At 44.5% G+C, this 20,659-nt stretch overlaps 1 protein-coding gene across 1 annotated transcript in view; it reads left to right on the top strand.

Annotated features, from left to right (window-relative positions):
- Nucleotides 1-20,659, top strand: part of LOC146202091 (proto-oncogene tyrosine-protein kinase receptor Ret-like) — a 265,403-nt gene that overhangs the window by 226,588 nt on the left and 18,156 nt on the right. The window contains exons 15-16 of the mRNA XM_084587934.1: nucleotides 16,808-17,058; nucleotides 19,337-19,459. Of these exons, the coding sequence (XP_084444060.1) occupies nucleotides 16,808-17,058; nucleotides 19,337-19,459 (374 nt within the window). The remainder of the gene's footprint in view (nucleotides 1-16,807; nucleotides 17,059-19,336; nucleotides 19,460-20,659) is intronic.

Genomic DNA, 20,659 nt, shown 5'->3' with positions numbered 1-20,659 from the left:
TTAATTGAGATATAGTGGAGGGCTGTCCTCAAGGGGCACCTCGTAAAGAATCCGGGGATCCTTTACGAGGCGTCACTCACCACTAAATGGGTTCCTGATGTCCTAATGGGGCGATAAATAAACACGTTAAAAATAAGTAGCACATGGTCGCGAACATGATTCGAACTCACAGGGAAGCGCCTGGTCAGCTTTCCTGACCGCTTCAGTGAGCAACAAATCAATCGCAATTTCTTGTTTTGTTATTTCCTGTTAACAACTAGAAATACAGTGGGGCAAAATTCTCAAAGCATAATACGACAACGAGCGCTGCAACCTGGCATCTTCGTGTTACGCAGCCACTTTCTCCCGCTGTGCGCATTGCCGCCTTCATCAACTTCCATTCGTAAAACAGGGCAGTGCCAAAGAAAGGCAACGCAGGCACTTGCACGTGCAAGCAAAAATTTGAACGCGTGGCCGCTCGACAGAGAGCGCCAAGCGCTCTTGGAAGTGTCCAGTGTTTTAGGGGAATTCCCCGTGGATGAATATATTTCTAATAAGCAAGTAATCACTCATTACCATCCACCCGAGCGCCGTTGTATAAATACAAAAGAAAACTATGCAGTTTTCACAACTTGGAAATTTAAGTAAGCTCGGGTGCATGCTAATGAGCAATTACTCTCTTATTCAACCTGCCTTGTAGGTCAGAGGGGAGAAAGGGCAGTCGACCGCACCGATGGTTCACATAGGTCGAACCAGTAACCCGATCTGTTTGGGCCGCTTTCTACCACGCAATCCGCACCTTTTGGCGGCAAATTACAATCAGCTCACGCTGATGGGCTAAGCCTCTAAGCTTATCTCTGCCAATTCTTTGTTAGCTGAAAAAAAGAAAAAGAAAAAAATCTGCAGCAACAAAACAGCGTTTTGTCGAATTTCCGAGAATAGAAGTTGCATAAATTTAATGAGCAAATACTTGCACGCGACGAAAGATTAGTGTACATGCAGTAGGGCTGCTAACTTCAAACTTTACCAAATGGCAAAAACGACGTTTTTCCACTTGTCGTGATATACAATTTCTTTCCGAGAAAATTGCAACGTAACTTGCAAAAGCAGCGTTCATTCCTTTTTGCACACACCATCCCTATTCGAACACACCCTTATAAAACGGCACCGTACGAGTGATAAATGTAATCTTTTTTATCAATGGACAATATACTTGCCAGATGATGAAAAATACACTCCTGAAAACTTCGCTTTTTTTATCATTTTAGAACGCGTAGGGTGCGTTTCTTTATGATGCATTCCCCGTGGCATTCAAGCTTTCTTAGTTTCCCTCTCGCGGGATCTTGTCGGAGCTCACGCGTACTCAGTTCGGTTCAGTTCAGTCGTTCAGTCGTGTCCGACTCTTCGTGACCCTATGGACCAGATCACGCCACGCTTTCTGGTCTCTCACTATCTTCCTAACATCACATAACTTCATCTGCAGCGCCTCGAGGATGCCATCTAACCATCGCGATCGCTGCCTACCCCTTCTCCGGTGACCCTCAACCTTTCCCAACATCAAATCTTTCTCCAGCGACTACTCTCTTCTCATCAGATGACCAACGTAGCTGAGCTTTAACTTTAGAATTTGACCCTCCAATGAGCAGTCAGGGTTTATGGTCGACAATATCGACTGATCTGATCTTCTGGCCGTCCAAGGAACTCTCAAGAGTCTCTGCCAGCACCACAATTCAAACGCGTCAATTATTCGGTGGTCAGCCTTCTTCACAGTCCAACTCTCGCATCCATACATCACAAGTGGAAAGACCATAGCACGAGTTATACGGATCTTGGTTGGCAGTGTAATGTCTCTGCTCTTTACTAGACGGTCAAGGCTAGCCATGGCTCTTTTTCCCAGAAGCAGGCGTCTCCTAATTTCATGGCTGCAGTCTCCTTCCGGGGTAATCTTGGAGCCCAAGAAGAGAAAATCTGTCACCGCTTCCACTTCTTGTCCTTTGATGCTCCAGGACTTGATAGGGCAAGACGCCATGATCTTTGTCTTTAATGTTCAGTTTAAGCCCAAACTTCTCACTCTCTTCTTGTACGCGCATCAGGAGTCTCTTGAGTTCCACTTCACTTTCTGCCATTAAAGTGGTATCATCCGCATGTCTAAGGTTGTTGATAAGTTTCCCAGCAATCTTCACTCCAGCTGAAGACTCGTCCAGACCAGCCTTCCTCATGATGCACTCAGCATATAGGTTAAATAGGGAGGGCGACAGTATGCAGCCTTGTCTCACTCCTTTCTCAATCGGAAACCAATCAGTAGACCATGCCCAGTTCTGACTGTGGCCTCTTGCCCTTCATACAGGTTCCTGAGGAGACAGATGAGGTTAATTGGAACTCCCATCTCTTGGAGAGCTTGCCAAGCGTACTAGCAGTGACCAAATTTGTTTTCTTTGTGTGCAACCTATTTTGCGAGTCTGGTTGGTTCGCCGCGTGATAGACTCACCACCGGCGCCACCTACCGCACACGGCGACCCAGTAGCTGTGCGCTCACTGCTTCGGCGCAAAGACGTGTTGTCGGATAGTGGGGAACCATGCATGCCTCAATAAAGTGTTTACTTTTTACGCGAGCCCTATTCAATGTCGGACGCCTCGCCAACAGCCTGCCTTTTTTCAGCCTTAAGCACTAGCCCATGGCTCCACATTATAAATATGCCCATGTCAGCGCATAGGGTCCTCGTTGCTTGCATCCGCCACACCTACCTCACCTGAAACATGTAGGAGATCGGATACTGAAAAACAAAAACACAAACATACTTGCGTTTTGACGCCGATAACAGATGAGGATTACACGTCTTACACGCAAGTCATCGCTGCTAGCACATTGACGCTTGCTAGTGGCGTAATGAAAAAGTGCACAAAGGTGTTCTTTGTGGCAGCCTTCTTCTCTGTTCTGTTCCTTGCATGGTATGCATGGGATAAGAACTTTGAACAGCACGCATGCATTCCTGCAAAGGACTAATCTAGCTGTAGCACGGGTTAGACCGATCGCGCTCTTTAAGCCGCTAGTGACGAATCCGTTTGAACACTAGGTCATACCAGGTCATACGGCCAGGTCATACGGCCAGGTCATATGGCCAAAGCAGTAATGGGATCGGCCGCTGATTTGGCTGCCGTACTGAAATAAAGATGACAAGAAAAGGCAGCGGTTTATTACGTTAATCGAGCACGCAGTGAGCATAGGGCTCTGATGGTATTACTGTAGGGGTTCTGTCGGTTGGTATGGTGCGTCTGATAAATAAAGGCGGCCTTGTGACGTTGCCAAACGTTGCCGTAATGCGGTAAATAGACTACTTGCTGTTGGCACCAATAAATAAATTTATCCTCAATGCCTAATTAACTTTTAGTAATATTACCACAAACGTGAATGGTTGCGGTTCAGTGCTCTGGTGTCAGTTTAATTCCGGAGGAGTTTTCGTCAGGACCACACTCGGGATAAAACTGCATAGTCTTTACTGCATGGCAAGCGCAGTCGTGTCCATTTGAGCATCTCAGAAGTTTTTGTTGCGGGGACCGTCTGCAACGTTTCCGAACTCTTCAAAGAATAAAATTTTTTGGATGGTTTGGCAAGTGTTCGCTGTAAACGAGACATGGTTTCACCTTTAGCGACAGGGCCTGCTGGACCATGTTAATCCTTATTCTTCACTTATGCTTTTAGTTTTCGGTTCCATTAAAGTTCCAGAGCAGCCTGTATTGAACAGAGGAAGGAGGCAGGGTAGGCTTTAAGCTTCAGACCATCAGCTGGCAGTAAGTTGTGCTAGCATGCGGCCGACATCTGACGGTCGGTCGGCTTTACACGGCTTCGTTCGGCAGCGCCATAATTGCCGGGCGGAAGACTTTGTGAGAGGCAGACACTGTAAAACGTAAGGGCACTCCATCAAATCGTGCAAGCTAACACCCTTGCTAAAGACAAGTAAATACAAGCTACCAGTTGTCGTATAGGCCACATATTTGCAACTATACTAATGTAAAGAAGGATCCTAGATGCTGGTCTTCTTAATATCCCCGTCAAGCAGTGCCTTCACGTGCCACCATGTGCAGACTAAAAAGGTAAGCTCCCATCGACTCCATATTTTCTGTATATGGTGACTTGGAGAAAGCGACTGGGGTGAAATTTGAAAATGAGAACTATATATATATATATATATATATATATATATATATATATATATATATATATATATATATATATATATATATATATATATAAAGAATATTGCAGCGCTCCTATCACTGCCGTAACGTAATCATAAACGCGCTGGTTGTGAGTCAATAAACTTTATATATGCCGCAACATTTAGCTTTAATTGACAGGCGCCAAGCTTCATCTCATCAATTACCGTGCAATAATTTCGGGTTTTCTTTTTCAATATTGATATACGGCCACGTGGCGCGCTAAATGAAAGGTCTAGTTTTTATGCTGTTTTTATTTTTTACGCCTTCTTGTAGTTTTGTGTTACGTGCGTGTTTGCGCCCGGATATATTTGGGAAACGGCAGTTGATTGGAACGGCTGTGTGCTCTCTGCTGCCATTCAGCAAACATTTTAGCGTCAAAGTTGGATTGTTACATTCCATCGATAGTGGAGGCTGACTCAGGACACGCTGAGTGGAGGGGAATGAAATGTTTGAGCGAAAAACGCAGCAGTAGCGTAAAGTGAACAAAGTGCACAAGAAATGCGGTCAAAAATGAAGCCCATCTAATATGTTTGACAAAATATCAACAATAGAGGGTTGTATTGAATCAGGTGTGGCCAGGAACGCAAGAAATGGTCAAAATGGCAAAAATGGACAATTATATAGATTAATCAAGCGAGATAACAGCAACAGTATCTTATGGAAGGCTCAGATAGTAGGAAATTCTTTAGTCTTATTTCATACCTGTCGATTCATACCTGTCTTTTTTTTTTTTTTCACCGTACTTTGTAATCCATTCTGTTAAGAAATTAGTCTTCTATTCATAATTGACCCACACGACAGAAGAACCTAGCTAACAATTTATCGGAAAACTTCTTTTATTAGTGTGGATGAGAAATTAATTTTGAATCAGGGCACAAACTCTTACTGCTTCTAACTTAAAAGACGAACACAGAAACTGTTTTAACGATGTTCATTGCCGCTTAGATATGATTAGGATATGGTATCTGTGTCACGTATGGATATGTCCATTTATGTTAACGTTATATTTTCTTCATTCAGAACTATTTATAATGTGCCTAAATAAGTATTGCATTTTGCCATCAAATAACTCCGTAGTTGACATAAGAGCGGTTGAACGCTTCGTTATGATACTTGAGGGTGGCATAGAAAATAAAAAAACACATGAAGTTTAAACAAATTTTTTTTTTATGTGAGTGAAATTGTCAGAAGTAAGATTACACGCTAGTTCATACACAAAACAAAAACGGTAAGGTCATAGTTGATTAAAATTGACATAAACGTTTGTGCGGTTTCATAATAAGTTAGTATCAGTTCAGTTCAGTTCAATTCAGTCGTTCAGTCGTGTCCGACTCTTCGTGACCCTATAGACCATGTCACGCCACGCTTTCCGGTCTCTCACTATCTTCCTAACATCACATAACGTCATCTGCAGCGCCTCGAGGATGCCATCCAACCATCGCAATCGCTGCCTACCCCTTCACCGGTGACCCTCAACCTTTCCCAACATCGAATCTTTCTCCAGCGACTCCTCTCTTCTCATCAGATGACCAAAGTAGCTGAGCTGTAACTTTAGAATTTGACCCTCCAATGAGCAGTCAGGGCTTATGGTCGACAATATCGACTGATTTGATCTTCTGACAGTCCAAGGAACTCTCAAGAGTCTCCGCCAGCACCACAATTCAAACGCGTCAGTTCTTCGGCGGTCAGCCTTCTTCACAGTCCAACTCTCGCATCCATACATCACAACTGGAAAGACCATAGCACGAGTTATACGGATCTTGGTTGGCAGTGCAATATCTCTGCTCTTTACCAGGCAGTCAAGGCTAGCCATGGCTCTCTTTCCCAGAAGCAGGCGTCTCCTAATTTCATGGCTGCAGTCTCCTTCCGAGGTAATATTGGAGTCCAAGAACAGAAAATCTGTCACAGCTTCCACTTCTTGTCTCTTGATGCTCCAGGACTTGATGGGGCAAGACGCCGTGATCTTTGCCTTTTTAATGTTCAGTTTAAGCCCAAACTTCTCACTCTTTTCTTGTACGCACATCAGAAGTCTCTTGAGTTCTACTTCACTTTCTGCCATTAAAGTGGTATCATCCGCATATCTAAGGTTGTTGATACGTTTCCCAGCAATCTTCACTCCAGCTGAAGACTCGTCCAGACCGGCCTTCCTCATGATGCACTCAGCATATCTGCATCAGCCTTGTCTCACTCCTTTCTCAATCGGAAACCAATCAGTAAGACCATGCCCAGTTATGACTGTGGCCTCTTGCCCGTCATACAGGTTCCTGAGGAGACAGATGAGGTGAATTGGAACTTCCATCTCTTAGAGAGCTTGCCACAATCTGCTGTGATCTACGCAGTCAAATGCTTTCGCATAATCAATAAAGCAGAAGTAGATGGGTTTCTGGAACTCTCGCTTTTTCCATGATCCAGCGAAGGTTGGCAATCTGATCTCTAGTTCATCTGCCCTTGGGAAACCCAGCTTGCACGTCCGCAAGCTCCCGATCTACATACTGCTGCAGCCTACCTTGGAGGATTTTCAACATCACCATAGTATCACTTGTTAAACCTTAGTTAGTATCACTAAGGTTTATTTCTGTTTTATTTCGCTGGTAAATGCAAAAATTAGAGAGCTCATGGATGAGTTTGTTCACTAGTGAATGAAACTGAATATTTTTTTTTATTCTGGGCATTGCCGTATACTATCCAGCGAGTGTATGGGAGACGGAAATGTATTTGATGAAAACTGAATAGAAACGGTGTTAGTATAAGATTCAGGTGCACTTGTATTAGTTGTCACTTTTCTCTGAACGCCTTAGATGCTCACAACCTGATTGCGATCATGTATCTGAGATGTGTTTAATGGCGGTGGGGAAATTCCTGTTTGCTTCCATCTCAATGAAAACAGTTTTATGGTTAACTGCGCCGACCGCTATAAACGCAGACCACCAACTTCCCGCTGTCGATGACGCCTTTCTGAAGTGTAATTGATAAATTAATTGGGTGCCCGGGGTGGCGGCAGAAATCCACGTCAGCGGAGATAATGGTCAATGCGTGAAAGTAGTTAGATGAGTTTGCTGAATTATTTTCAACGTATCTTGCTCAAAAACGGTTGCACAGAAAGTGGCCCGAAATCGCCAAGGGTATGCGGTCACTTTTATAAAAAATAAAAAAGAAAGTGGTTATTCTGTGGCGCTTTAGTCATTAGAGAATAAAAAACGTTTTAAGCATTCGATACGTGGGGGCGATTAAGCGCCTGCTAAGAAGCTCGCACAATTAGTTTAATGCAGCAGAGGTTGTGCTGTTAGGGCGAGCAGTTGCTTTACGGAGTTCTTAGGGGGCAGGTATGAAGTTTTCAGGTGTCGTTGTAAACTAAAAAGTCACGATTAGAGCTATACACTCAGTATGAATATGAAACTGAATCATTATTGCAAACTCGGTAAAGCGTACGTGCGCAAAACTCAGTGAATTACAATGCCCCCCCCCCCTCTTTTTTTTTTAATTAGAGCAGTCGCGGTCTGTTTCGTCGGTATATATATATATATATATATATATATATATATATATATATATATATATATATTATGCAAGCAGTTTTGAGTTACACGGGAATTTCTGTTTTAATGGTTCTTTAGCAATTTTCACAAGCGCGCTTAGATTTCAGCAGTTGGCTTCCCATGCGTGGGTTATGTGACAATGCTACAACCTCTTTGCATTGCTTTTAAATGCAGATTGGAGGGAAGGTATTACAGCAGCAACACTAATTATCACGCGTCAATTATCGTCCAAGATGCAGCAGATGTGAGCGTTACGTAAAACTGCTGTAGTAGCTCGGTCAAAGGGGCTGTTTTGAAGATAAATTATGGCTCGGTTCAATCGATTAGTCATCGTTTGCGCTCTACGGTGTCTACTCAGAAATCATGCAACATAACAATCCAACTTCGGCTGAGGTTGGACTTGGATCCCATTGCCGAGCGACTGTGACGAGTCTGACGACACGCTCGCGGTATGCCTTGCGCTGTCGTGGTGCGCTTAACAGGGCAGAAAGGAGTGGAGGATACCCCTCCTCTCCTATCATTTGCCTCATCGTTTGCCTCTTATGGGCGTTCGTTGCAGTGTTACATATAAATATATTTGGTTTACAGGAAAGGAAAGGCGTAGTATTTGTCACCTTTTCTCCGGCAATTGTGAGTTTGGACGGCATGCCATCGCTCCTGTCGCGTGGCGTTCCTTGGTGCGCGTTCAAGTGTGACATTGCAGGTGGCAGGAACGCTAGACAAAGAGAACACATCTCGCGGAATCTCGCGCATAGATCCAACGCCTCCTAGTAGGAGGCGCTGACATACCTCGCGCACACATCTCGCGCACGGGATTTCGTTCTCTGAGCCTAGAAAGGCTTTCGCCTTTAGAAAAAATTACTCCGTGTCACCGATTTCGGAATACGCCATAAGTTTGCTGCAGCAAGATTGTTGCCATAAGTTTGCTGCAGCTAGGCTCTCCCCACGAGCCCAACACTGTCCCTGCCACGGTTAACTCGCTGTCCAGATTTCTGGTTGAACTGCGAGATATTAAAGGCCGCCTGCAATAATTGGGTTGCGTTTTTTTTTTCCTTTTAAATATGCTGCATTTCGCATGCCGTTAAAAATAATGGACGAAATTCGGAAGGAAGAAAAAGCGAATTTTTATCTTTTTTTTTTTTAAGGATTCGAATTGATTGTGCTGCCGTTCCTTGTGTGTGCGCTGCGATGTCCTTTGTTTCAAAGAGAGAAAAAGAAAGAGAGCGAGGGAAAGATAGAAGGAGAGGGAGAAATTCATTTTTCTGCTAATTATTGCGTCAGCGACGAATTGGTCCAGATATTTCGTTGTGCTGTCTGTCGGCCAGCCACATTCCTACAGTTACCAGCGTCGTTTCTTCTGGCCAGAAGAAGAAAACCTGCTTGCTGCTATATTTTAAACAAATAGTATGGAAATGCCACTCAGCCGAATGCTGTCTACATGTACGTATTTGGCGAACCGAGAATACATTTCGCAGCAGAACCAGGTTGTACAGTTTCTCATTGCTCAGAGAACATGCCCATTCACTGGTTCGCTCCTTTCTCATACCCCCAGTACAGCTGTCATCTGACATGGGCGAAAGGGAGACAACGTGTAAAGATTCGACGTGCTTGTGGGACTAGCCCAGAAGACGACACTCGCGCTATCAGGAAACATAGTGCGCATATGCTTATCCATGCTGGTCGCTGCTCCGCGTCCAAAGCTAAGGGCCGGCCAGTCGACAGTAGCGCAGTGCTGTTCAGGCATTGACCGTTGCCACGTATGTATGCATTTTGTCTGCTTGCCTGTCTGATACCACTGTGCACGTACTCATGTATGTCCGTTAAGGATGTCACTTCTAACTGGGACCGACCCTGCGCATTGTACAGTCGTGAGGAGCCTTGTCTAGAGCGCGCCGACGGTGCTGTGCGGAGTAATTCAGCGACATCTAACGTTAGACTTTGGGTTTGAGATATGCGTTCCGTGCGCATGCGCGGCAAGTCAGAGGTATGCCTGGGGCCCTATTCTCGACACATATGGCCGCCGTTCGACGCCATTTTGTTTCTCTGATTGGTTCTCAGAACAGTCACGTGTTTCAAATTTGTGGCACGAAGTTTTGGTGTGTCGAAATGGCTTTTTGTGCTGACGTAAAAATGACGTGAGCGTGAACGCGGATTTTTAGCTGCGGTATTCATGATGTCTCGATTGTATTTATAAGTAATTGTGGAAGGAAAACAGAGGTATATATAAAAAAAAAGGGAAGCAATACGCGTGTATTACGAATGGGCTGAAATGAACTGCCCACTGACAAGAGCCGACTCCTGAAATCTGATTGGCTGACGTTGTATGGCAGGAAATACGCAATGCATAAACATTTAATGATGACGTCAAAAATTACGTTTCATTACGTAAAGGATGTTCGGCCATTGCTGTAAATGACCAAAGTTGGGCGCCGCATTTCGAACCACTTGAGGCGGCCGCGAAAAAATCATGGCGAATTCGACGTGCAGTGCAGGCGGCTGTTAGTTCACTGTAGTTGGTAGACAGTTTGATAAGCGGTGAAGTAAGCTAACACATCTGGTTGTAATTGCATAAAGCACTGAAACGACGTTATAAGGGAAATATTCAGCGGCGTCATCTTTGAGAGGGTTAATAATGAAGACAAAGATTTACAGCCGCACGTGGGTCATACCTACCCTCCCATTAAAAATGCTTTGCTCTCATAGAGAAACCATCGATCCGCACCGTCGTTGCCAAGCGCAGCAATGAAGCCCGCTAACTCAAGCGGTTGATCTGTGCGAGACGAGGCATTTCAGAGAGCAACAGTAGGGAAAGTTGGGCGAGTTGTAGGTTGTTCATGATGGTTTAGCAGGCGTTCTTTAACACAGAGACAAAGAAAAGAAATAAAAGCGCCAGTCCTGTGTTTTCTTCACTTTGTCTTTGTGTTAAACAGCGCCCACCAAACCATCATCTATTTCAGAGAGCATGGCGATGCTTTCTGATTTTCTATCTGGTCGGTTCGTGAGTACATCATCATCATCATCATCATCATCATCATCATCATCATCATCATCATCATCATCATCATCATCATCATCAGCCTGATTATACCCACTGCAGGGCGAAGGCCTCTCCCATATTTCTCCACTTAAACCGGTTCTTTGCTAGCTGCATCCACTTGACCCCTGCGAACTTCTTAATCTCATCCGCCCACCTAACTTTCTGCCGCCCCCTGCTACGCTTTCCTTCCCTTGGAATGCAGTTTGTTACCCTCAACGACCATCCGTTATCCTCTCGTCACACTACATGTCCTGCCCATGTCCATTTCTTCTTAATTTCCACTAGAATGTCGCTAACTTGAGTTATTTCTTTGGCCCACTCTGCACGCTTTCTATCTCTTAATGTTACCCCTACCATTTTTCGTTCCATAGCCCTCTGGGTTGTCCTCAACTTAAGTAGAACTCTCTTGGTTAGCCTCCACGTTTCAGCCCCGTAGGTGATTACAGGCAAGATGCAACTGTTGTATACTTTCCTCTTGAGCGATACCTGTAACCTGCTAGTCATAATCTGCGAGTGCTTGCCAAATGCGCTCCATCCCAATCTTATTCTTCTTATTTCCTTTTCATGGTCCGGATCTGCGATTACTACCTGTCCTAAGTAGACATATTCGCCTACTACTTCCAGTATTTCGTTACCTAATGTAAACTGCTGTTCCTTCCCGAGGCTGTTGAACATTACCTTAGTCTTCTGCATATTGATTTTCAAGCCTAAATTTCTACTTTTCCTGCCTAGGTCATCAATCATTATTGGCAGTTCATTCCCCGAGTTGCTTAGCAAGGCAATGTCATCAGCAAATCGCAGATTACTGAGGTATTCTCGATCTACCCTTAAACCTAACTGCTGCCATTCCAAGTCTCTGAATACTTCCTCTAAACAAGCTGTGAATAGTACTGGGGAGATTGTGTCTCCTTGTCTAACACCTCTCTTTATGGAAATTTTGTTACTTTCTTTATGCAGAACTATGGTTGCTGTGCAGCCACTATGTATATCTTACAGCACTTTCACGTACGGCTCGTCTACCCCCTGATTTCGCAATGCCTGCATCACCGCCGAGGTTTCAACTGAGTCAAATGCTTTTTCGTAATCAATGAATGCTATGTATAAGGGCTGGTTATATTCCGAGCATTTTTCTATCACCTGATTGATGGTATGGATATGATCGATAGTAGAGAACCGTTTCCGAAAGCTTGCTTGATCCTTTGCTTGATTGCAGTCTAAGGTTGTCCTGATTCTATTAGCGATTACCTTAGTAAATACCTTATACGTAACAGACAGTAAGCTGACTGGTCTGTAATTTTTAAGGTCCTTAGAGTCCCCTTTCTTGCGAATGAGGATAATGTTTGCATTCTTCCATGGTTCCGGTACCGTCGATGACACCAGGCACTGCGTATACAGGGTGGCCAGTTTTCCTAGGAGGATATCAACGAATCTACAGTTATTTGATCCTCTCTAGCTGCTTTCCTCCTTTTCATAATTTATAACGCTTTCTTGACCTCGTCCTTCGTCACTGGTGGAACGTCTGACTGTTTTTCCTTACCGCCAATCTCATTACGGGCTTGACTACTTTGGCTACTGTAGAGGTCTGTATAGAACTCTTCGGCTACTTTGACTATTTTGTCCATATTCGTGATGACGTTGCCCGCCTTGTCCCTTATCGCATACATCTGGTTTTTGCCTATGCCCAATTTCTTCTTTACCGCTTTAAGGCAGCCCCCGTTCTTTACAGCATGCTCAATTTTCTCCATGTTATACTTCCTTATATCGGCCACCTTGCGCTCATTGATTAGCTTTGATATCTCGGCCAATTCGATCTGGTCTGTTGGATTGGAAGCTTTCATACTCTGTCGTTTCTTAATCAAATCTTTCGTCGCCTTAGACAGCTTACCGGTATCCTGTCTAACTATCCTACCGCCTACTTCTACCGCACACTCAGTAATGATATCTCTGAAATTATTGTTCCTTGCCTCTAGGGTCGCAATCCTCAGTTAGAGCTGAATACCTATTCTGTAGCGAGATCCTGAACTCTTCTGCCCTCCCCCTCACCGCTAATTCGTTGATAGGTTTCTTTCTTACTAATCTGTTGCGTTCCTTCTTCAGGTTTAGGCTAATTCGCGGTCTCACCATCCTGTGGTCACTGCATCGCACTTTCCCAATTACCTCTACATCTTGCATAATGGCGGGGGTTATAACATGAGGGGTCATATGATTCGATGGCTGTGCAGGAATTTCGCGCGACAGACAGCGAGGGATCACCAAAGACTGTCTTAAACGTCGGCCCTAAACACTGCATTTTTTGCCTTGCATTATGCACTCATTGCAATGTTATGAATTGAGCAGCCTTTCTACGATGGGAAAAGCAAGCAAAAATATTCACAGCTTCTATTTTAATGCAGGAATGTATGTTCCATGTACATGGCACATGCTTGCTTGCTACATATGATGTGTTTCATATATCAAATTTAGTTTAATATGCATGCGGGCTCACCATTTGATTATTTAAAAAAAAAAAAAGTACTCCGGAGAACATTATGACGATACGCTCTAATTATATGATGTAATTGAGTGACATTTTGTGCTGATTCCTTTTTTTTTAGTACAGCCTGAAAATAATCTCCCTTTATTGATTTGCATTTTACCGTTTCGACAGTAAGGAATACGCGCGCGAGGCGCCGCCCTAGCTTCATGCCATGATTTCCTCAGTCATCTTTCGCTTTCTTTCATTATTGTCCGTTTATCCCCCTCTGCATTGTACGGTAAGCTGAGAATCGCCTAATTAACCTTTCTGCTATTCTTTTCTTCTGTTTGGTTCTCTTTCTCGGACATTTTTTGCGTTTCGCAAGAGCTTATCGCACGCCAACGCATGAAAATTTAACCGACTGGGTGTGAGGCCCAGGTATGTCTTCCACTTCGTGTGTGTGTGTAACATCTCTTTCTCTCTCTGCGCTGCTTTCCGCGCTCTACACTACTCAAGCCGACACAATATGTTAGAACCTTAAGCAGACGTGGTGACCTGACGGTAGCTGTTCATAACGCGGCTTTTCGAAAATGTGGGTAGCGAGACTGCGAGCGTTGTCCTCAGAGATGGATATTAGCGGCTGTGCCGGCGCCTCTTCATCAGTGCTGAAGCTACTTTGGAAATCCGTCGATTCCTTTTGTTTACGACCAAGTCCTTAAAATTTTTAGTTCTTGCATTTAAAATCCGCTAAGTGAACGTGAGAGGTCATAGGCGCTTATGAACAGCAATGCTACTTTCCGCTCTCATTTTGCACCAACCCACTGCGAATATTCCATTGCCGTTCTTGCTCTTCAGCTGAAACTCGCGCGTAGCTGATGCGTAGTTGATGCCATGCGTAGCTGATGCCGAATGTTCGGCTGGCTAAGATTTATGAATGGCGTAAAACGTGGGACATGAAAGCTGACACCGATAAGACCGTCGTTCTTCGCTTCGCTCGCAGAAAAGCTCCTCTCTCTTCTATCTACAGGCTAGGTTCTTCACCTTTGTTGGAAGAGGCCAAGTACAAGTATTTAGGTGTCACGCTTACTAATACTTTGTCATGAAATTTACATATAGATAACATCTGCTGTTCTGCTTTACGTAAACTATACTTTTTAGTGCATAAGCTTAAAAATTCTCCCTCGAGCGTAAAACGACTTGCTTACAATTCACTAATTAGACTGAAACTTGAATATGCATGCGTTGTTTGGGACCCATTTACTAAATACAATATCACCTGTTTAGAAAAGGTACGAAGAAAAGCTGTGAGAGTCATTTACCGTAAATTTTCTCCGTATGACGCACCCTCTGAATTAATGCAGGTTAATGGTATCGAATGCCTTGAACAACGAAGAAAAAATTTACGCTTGCAATTTCTTTCCGCGCTTTGGAATCGAGACATAGCTATTAACCCTTCACCATATCTGTCGCTTTTATTATCGAGGTATACGCGCCACCGTCATCCTAACTCGCTGACGCCGTGTTTCGCACGAACTGATTTATTCAAGTTTTCATTTTTTCTTCGCAGAGTAACCGACTGAAATGATTCAGTATTGCCTTTCTCCACACTTTGATGTTTATCACCTTTGTTATTATTGTTTTGTTGCCATGTTACCACCCTGCTTGGACCTGTGCGAGGTTCGCAGTATTGAATAAAGAAAGAAAGAAAGCAGTATGTCGTGAAACACTGATACCGCAACGCTACAACATATTTCACTCGCCTCACTACAACCCAAGGCTTCCGAATCACGGAATGCGCCGCAGCGTATCGGTTCCTGCAGGAGCACCGTCATTTTTCATACTTGGCGCCAATATAGAGTAGCAGACGACAACGCGCTTTTTTCTGTCCCTTTATTTCTCTTTTTCTTCAGAATGCGTAACCCGATTGTGTGCTTACGTAACCTGGCCCCGTCCTGATGCACACGTCACGCGCACGTCACAATTTGATCAAAACGGCGAATTGTCGAGAATAGGGCCCCTGCTCATCACTTCCTTGTCCAGCCCCTACCCTTCGAGTACCTTTCGTGCCGCTAGGGTCGCACTGCCTGCATTTTTGAGGCTGTGATGGTCGCCAGAGCGTCGTGATTTCGCCTTTTTTTCTCGAGTGTAACGAGACGGTCAGGCAAGCAAGCGCGAGTGTGATAGAAGATTAATACGCGTTCCTGCATATGCACCACTCACCGCCCCTGTGCTTTATCATCGAGGAAGTTCAGTTCCTATATCTGTACGGATGCAAAATACTTTGTCTCTTATAGCTAGTACCCCGGGCCAAAAACACGCTATCAAACAATAGGTCTGCAACGCGTGGCGCGTGGTCGCAACCTTACACGGACAGGACAAAAGCAGACACCAAACAAACAACTAGGCCCAATTTTCGCACTCTTAGCTACAGTGCTTGTTGGAAACGCGCGATCATTCGCTATCACTTGCAATTGCTTTTAAACCGAGCGATCACCCGATATCAAATTGCACTTGCCTAGCCGCTTCGTGATTCGCGCGAAACGCGTTAGTTTTCGGGCGTTGTTTCTTATCATTAGGCACCTACCTGGCGGCATGAAGCGCAAGCACTGAGCGCAAATAAGGCCGAGAACCCACAAGCAGGCACCGCTTTATTTTAGCCGCGCATGCGCACGGGAAGCATAACTCAAACCCAGGGCCTAACGTCAGATGGTGCTGACTTAATCCGCGGAGCACTGTCGGCGCGCTCTAAACAAGGCTGCTCACCACTGTACGCCTTTGTGTGCCTGCGGCCATGCTTCCGACTAGCGCAAACTAAGCTACTAATTCAGTTTTGGTTTGTGCATTCAAACCACTGTTTTCATTGTGAAACTCTTCATCGAGGTCGTGTAGAACATCTTTGTTGGATTTTTATCTTTGTGTGCGTGTGTTAGTGTGTGTGTGTGTGTGTGTGTGTGTGTGTGTGTGTGTGTGTGTGTGTGTGTGTGTGTGTGTGTGTGTGTGTGTGTGTGTGTGTGTGTGTGTGTGTGTGTGTGTGTGTGTGTGTGTGTGTGTGTGTGTGTGTGTGTGTGCGTGTGCGTGTGTGTGTGTGTGCGCGCGCGTGTGTGTGTGTTTTCAATACCACAACGTCGAAGCTCAGTGCCTGCGTCTTGCTCATGGGTTCCGAAATTATGCGGTCCAGGCAGTGCATCTTATTCACTGAGGAGCCTTATTTCCATTTCACCAGTTCTCTCAGAAAGTTATTCGCATGCTGACATTTTGCAGGGAATTGTTCCGCTCAAGAAAAGCGATAGCTTAAGCGTAAACAAAGCGGGGGCCCTACAGAAATTCAGCAAGGCAGGCGGGAGCAACGTGGCCGCGAACAAATGTAATCAACACATATGCAGCCAATATGCAAAAGACTGCTTTTCTATTCCACGGCTTCTAAAATAAAAACAAATTGCCTCGGAAAGAAAGGTCGGGGTACTAGGTAGTGAGGTATGCAATTTTCTCCTTGCTTTCCCCAAGCCACCCAGTCGACTCTGAAGTGGCTTTTGGTTTGTTTCACAAGTGTGCTAAGCGTCTGAGGCTCTGCGCGCTGTGCAGGCGGCCCCCTGTACGTGATCGTGGAGTACGCGGAGCTGGGCTCGCTGCTGAACGTGCTCCGCCGCAGTCGCCATATGGCCGCCGACGTGACGGTTGTGTGCAATCCGACGTACATGGCGCAAGGGCCGGCTTTGAAGGCTGCCCAAGAGGACCCCGAGGACCGCGCCGAACCCGATGTGCCCAGCTACAGCGATCTGCTATGCTACGCTTGGCAGATCGCAAAAGGCATGGCCTACCTGGCTGACATGAAGGTTTGCCCACTCTCTCCATCATACCAATTCGCTATCACAAACGTGGCATTTGCGACATTTCTTTTATCTCACTTCATTCAGGTGTTAAGTATTGTGAACAGGCAAATGCGAAACGTTGGAACGAACGCTACTCTTTTTTTTTTCCTCTCTTATGTACCATTTCACTGAAGGTTGGTAGAGGTATAAAAGGTTCATCTGACGTCAGAAAGTAATGAGTACTACTCACTCCTTAAAACGGTCCCTGCGCCACCATGGGTCTCATGCCACGGCTCTCATGTGCCTGCGCTATCATGTCGATGTGACGAGTGAGAGCCTCCGAGTCCTCCCAGTGATGATCGCTGTTGCGTGCAAGCAGCTTACAAAAATTCCGTCGCGTGTTCGCTGATTGATGTTATATAGTTATCTTTTCTACAATGCCTCCAGGCTTTTAGAATGTATTGAACCTCAAACTTCTCCTTTTCACTCCGGCGTTGAGGCTTCGAACGTTTCACAACGGTCACTTTTTACGAATATGGCAATGCTTTTGCTAACTCATTAAGGGTCACCGCCGTCTCACAGAGAAAGGACACCGGTGGAAATAGTTACATCGATAGCAAACTAGTATATGAGGGAAGTACATACGCAACGTATGCCGAGGCATATACTAGATGCTTGCACGTGAGTAGCCGTAGCCGCTTGTATACTTGTGAGGCATAACCTGGCTGGGAAGCAGCTTTTCATTATATCGCCGAAGAGATATGCGTACGGTACTTAAGCCGGTGCATGAATGCACGGCAAGACAGCTTTTGTGAGGCATGTGATATATTACCTCTCATGCTTCTATATTTTGTTTAGCTTGTTACCTTCTTTCGTGATGCCTTCAGTGAATATGGGCAGTGATATTAACGATGTGCCCTAAGATTACCTTTCTTTATTAATGAATGCCTGTCTTTCAGGTGATCTTTGAGTGCGTTTTCTTTTATTTTTTAGTGAGCAGGGAAGAGTGATGGTCTAGCCAAACGATGACGTTCAAACTAATTGGCATGCTTGATGAATGAAAATTGCGTCTTGTCATTCTCAGAGGCTCCAAAATCGAAATATAATCTCGCCCTACCATCTCTACCTTTCTCTCCATAGAAAAATGCTTCACTAAATATTCGGGCACTAGATAAGGGTGGTTGGTCCTGTATCACGCACTTATGTCATGCAGAGAGCATCACTGGTCATGACAGCCAGTGAGAAATGCCTCGAATGACAATAATTTTCAATAACTTTGAAGCTTTATAGAACACAGCCTCATACTGAAGGGTGTACTTAAGACCGCGAAGTTTATGTTCGTTATTGCCTGTATTTTGGTTTTTACGCACTGCAAGTCATGATTGTCTACTTCCTTACCCCAAAGCAGTCGTGGATATATGCAACGATAAAAAAGAAACAATTGAAGACATATTTTCGCAATGAACTGTTGCGAAATAATAAATACAAAAAATAAATAAATATATTTGTGAAATCACAAATGAAAGTGACTGTAGGGAATGGCGAGGTTGGCTACGGTCTTTGCCTGTCCCGAGTAATTTTTTTTTTTTTTTTTATCGAGAACCACATAGTGTCTGATCATTTCTCTTTTGTGGAGAAAATTGATTAAATGCATTTCAGAAAATGGACCATCCCCACTCTTAACCCAAGCAGAATAGCCGCGTTTAATTCAAACTTTGTTGATACTAGTCTTATGTGAAGGAGACGCAAAACCATTTCTATAATTATATAATTATTCTTATTTGATGATGCGTGCGTTACTGGCATTTATAAAAGATCGCATTATTGGATAGTTTGAAAATGTGTATTCTTGTACGCAACGAACAGTAAATGATGTTTCCTGACAAACTGTGGTGCGAACGCGTGGATGCGTTTCTTTTTGGCGTCATAATTTTGTACTTAAGAAAGTAATACAATTAGATAGGCTAAAGCTGCAGTCAGATGATGTTAGGTTGCTGAAGTTGTGATATTTATTTTCCAGTCTACGTTGACGATTGGCAGAAATTTATGAACTACACCAAGTTCGATATCGTCGGTCGTGTAAATTCAGGGCAACCAGGAAAAAAAATGCGCAAAATGCTTTAAAGCAGCCCCACGGAATTGATGTACTCAAATGTCACAGTTCATGTAAGGCATCCCAGTGTGTTGTAAGCACAGCTCACCCGACTGCTGTAGTATATATTGAAGGTGGTTGTGCGTGTGAACATAGGTCCCCAGAGTTACCGCATGCTGAATATTATTTTTTTACTCCTCTTTCCCACAGCTCGTGCACAGAGACCTGGCCGCACGAAATATTCTCCTGGCCGAAGGCAACGTTATCAAGATTTCTGACTTCGGTCTCAGCAGGGATGTCTACGAGGGTGACACCTATTTGAAGAAGAGCAGGGTATGCTTTCAGATGTTAGAATGGCCTGCCCAGCCTTCCTTGCAATATGCTAAAAAAGAAAATATCGCTTTGTTTTCGGCACTAGTGACTCTTCTTTGACTGTTAAGAAAGAGCTTTAGGGTAATTAAAGAAATGGAAATTGTTTTTACAACCCCTGCAGACGAAAAAAAAAAGCCCAGAAAATTTTGTTTGTCACAACACAATTTCTGTGCGGTTTATGACAGTGAAACTGTTGTGATAACAAATTTCTTTAGTAACATCAGAATTTTGTGTTACGATAAAAAAGCACCACTGAAAAAGAATTGCAGAACTATAGAAAAGTCTGACGTTACGACAGAAGGACAGAACATTTTGTTGTATTTTTTCATGACTGTGTTGTTCTTTAGACATATCTACTATGTCGCCGCAGCCTGGCGCCTATAGCTTAGTAAAATATTTTGTTCAACATTGCTTGAGTTGAATGCTTGAGTCAACAAGTTTAGTTAATCTGGCTGATTTGGTACCACCAAACCCTGTGACGTTTTTGAATATCTTTTTTAACGTTTGCTTCTAAATGAGTTACCTTTCTTCGGGTGTAGCACTACTCGGTATGAGAGCTAAACATTTCGACAGATTTGCCTGTCTGGTTGGGTTGATAACTAAATAAAACTTGAAATTTCTCCAACCAACACTTTTATTTTATAAAACCCGACGTTTCGGAGCCGGCTCGGCTCCTTCTTCAGGGGCGCATGACGCGGGGCTGCGTGCAGCTATAAGTAAAAATTGTCGAGGGGGAGAAGAAGGTGGGGGGGGGGGGATGGGGAGGGGGTGAGATGTGTGTGAAAGGAATGAGAAGGAAGGAGGGGGGTTTAGACGAGTGAGGGTGCCGCAGGTGCAGGTGTGCTCGCTGGCGACTTTTTTCTTTTCTTCTGTGAAGAAAAGAAAAAAGTCGCCAGCGAGCACACCTGCACCTGCGGCACCCTCACTCGTCTAAACCCCCCTCCTTCCTTCTCATTCCTTTCACACACATCTCACCCCCTCCCCATTCTCCCCCCCCCCCCCCACCTTCTTCTCCCCCTCGACAATTTTTACTTATAGCTGCACGCAGCCCCGCGTCATGCACCCCTGAAGAAGGAGCCGAGCCGGCTCCGAAACGTCGGGTTTTATAAAATAAAAGTGTTGGTTGGAGAAATTTCAAGTTTTATTTACTCGGTATGAGCT

The sequence above is a fragment of the Amblyomma maculatum genome, chromosome 1, assembly GCF_055883805.1.
Source record: "Amblyomma maculatum isolate TAMU_Amacu chromosome 1, ASM5588380v1, whole genome shotgun sequence".
Lineage (NCBI taxonomy): Eukaryota > Metazoa > Arthropoda > Arachnida > Ixodida > Ixodidae > Amblyomma > Amblyomma maculatum.
This window is presented reverse-complemented; position numbering and strand designations above follow the sequence as displayed.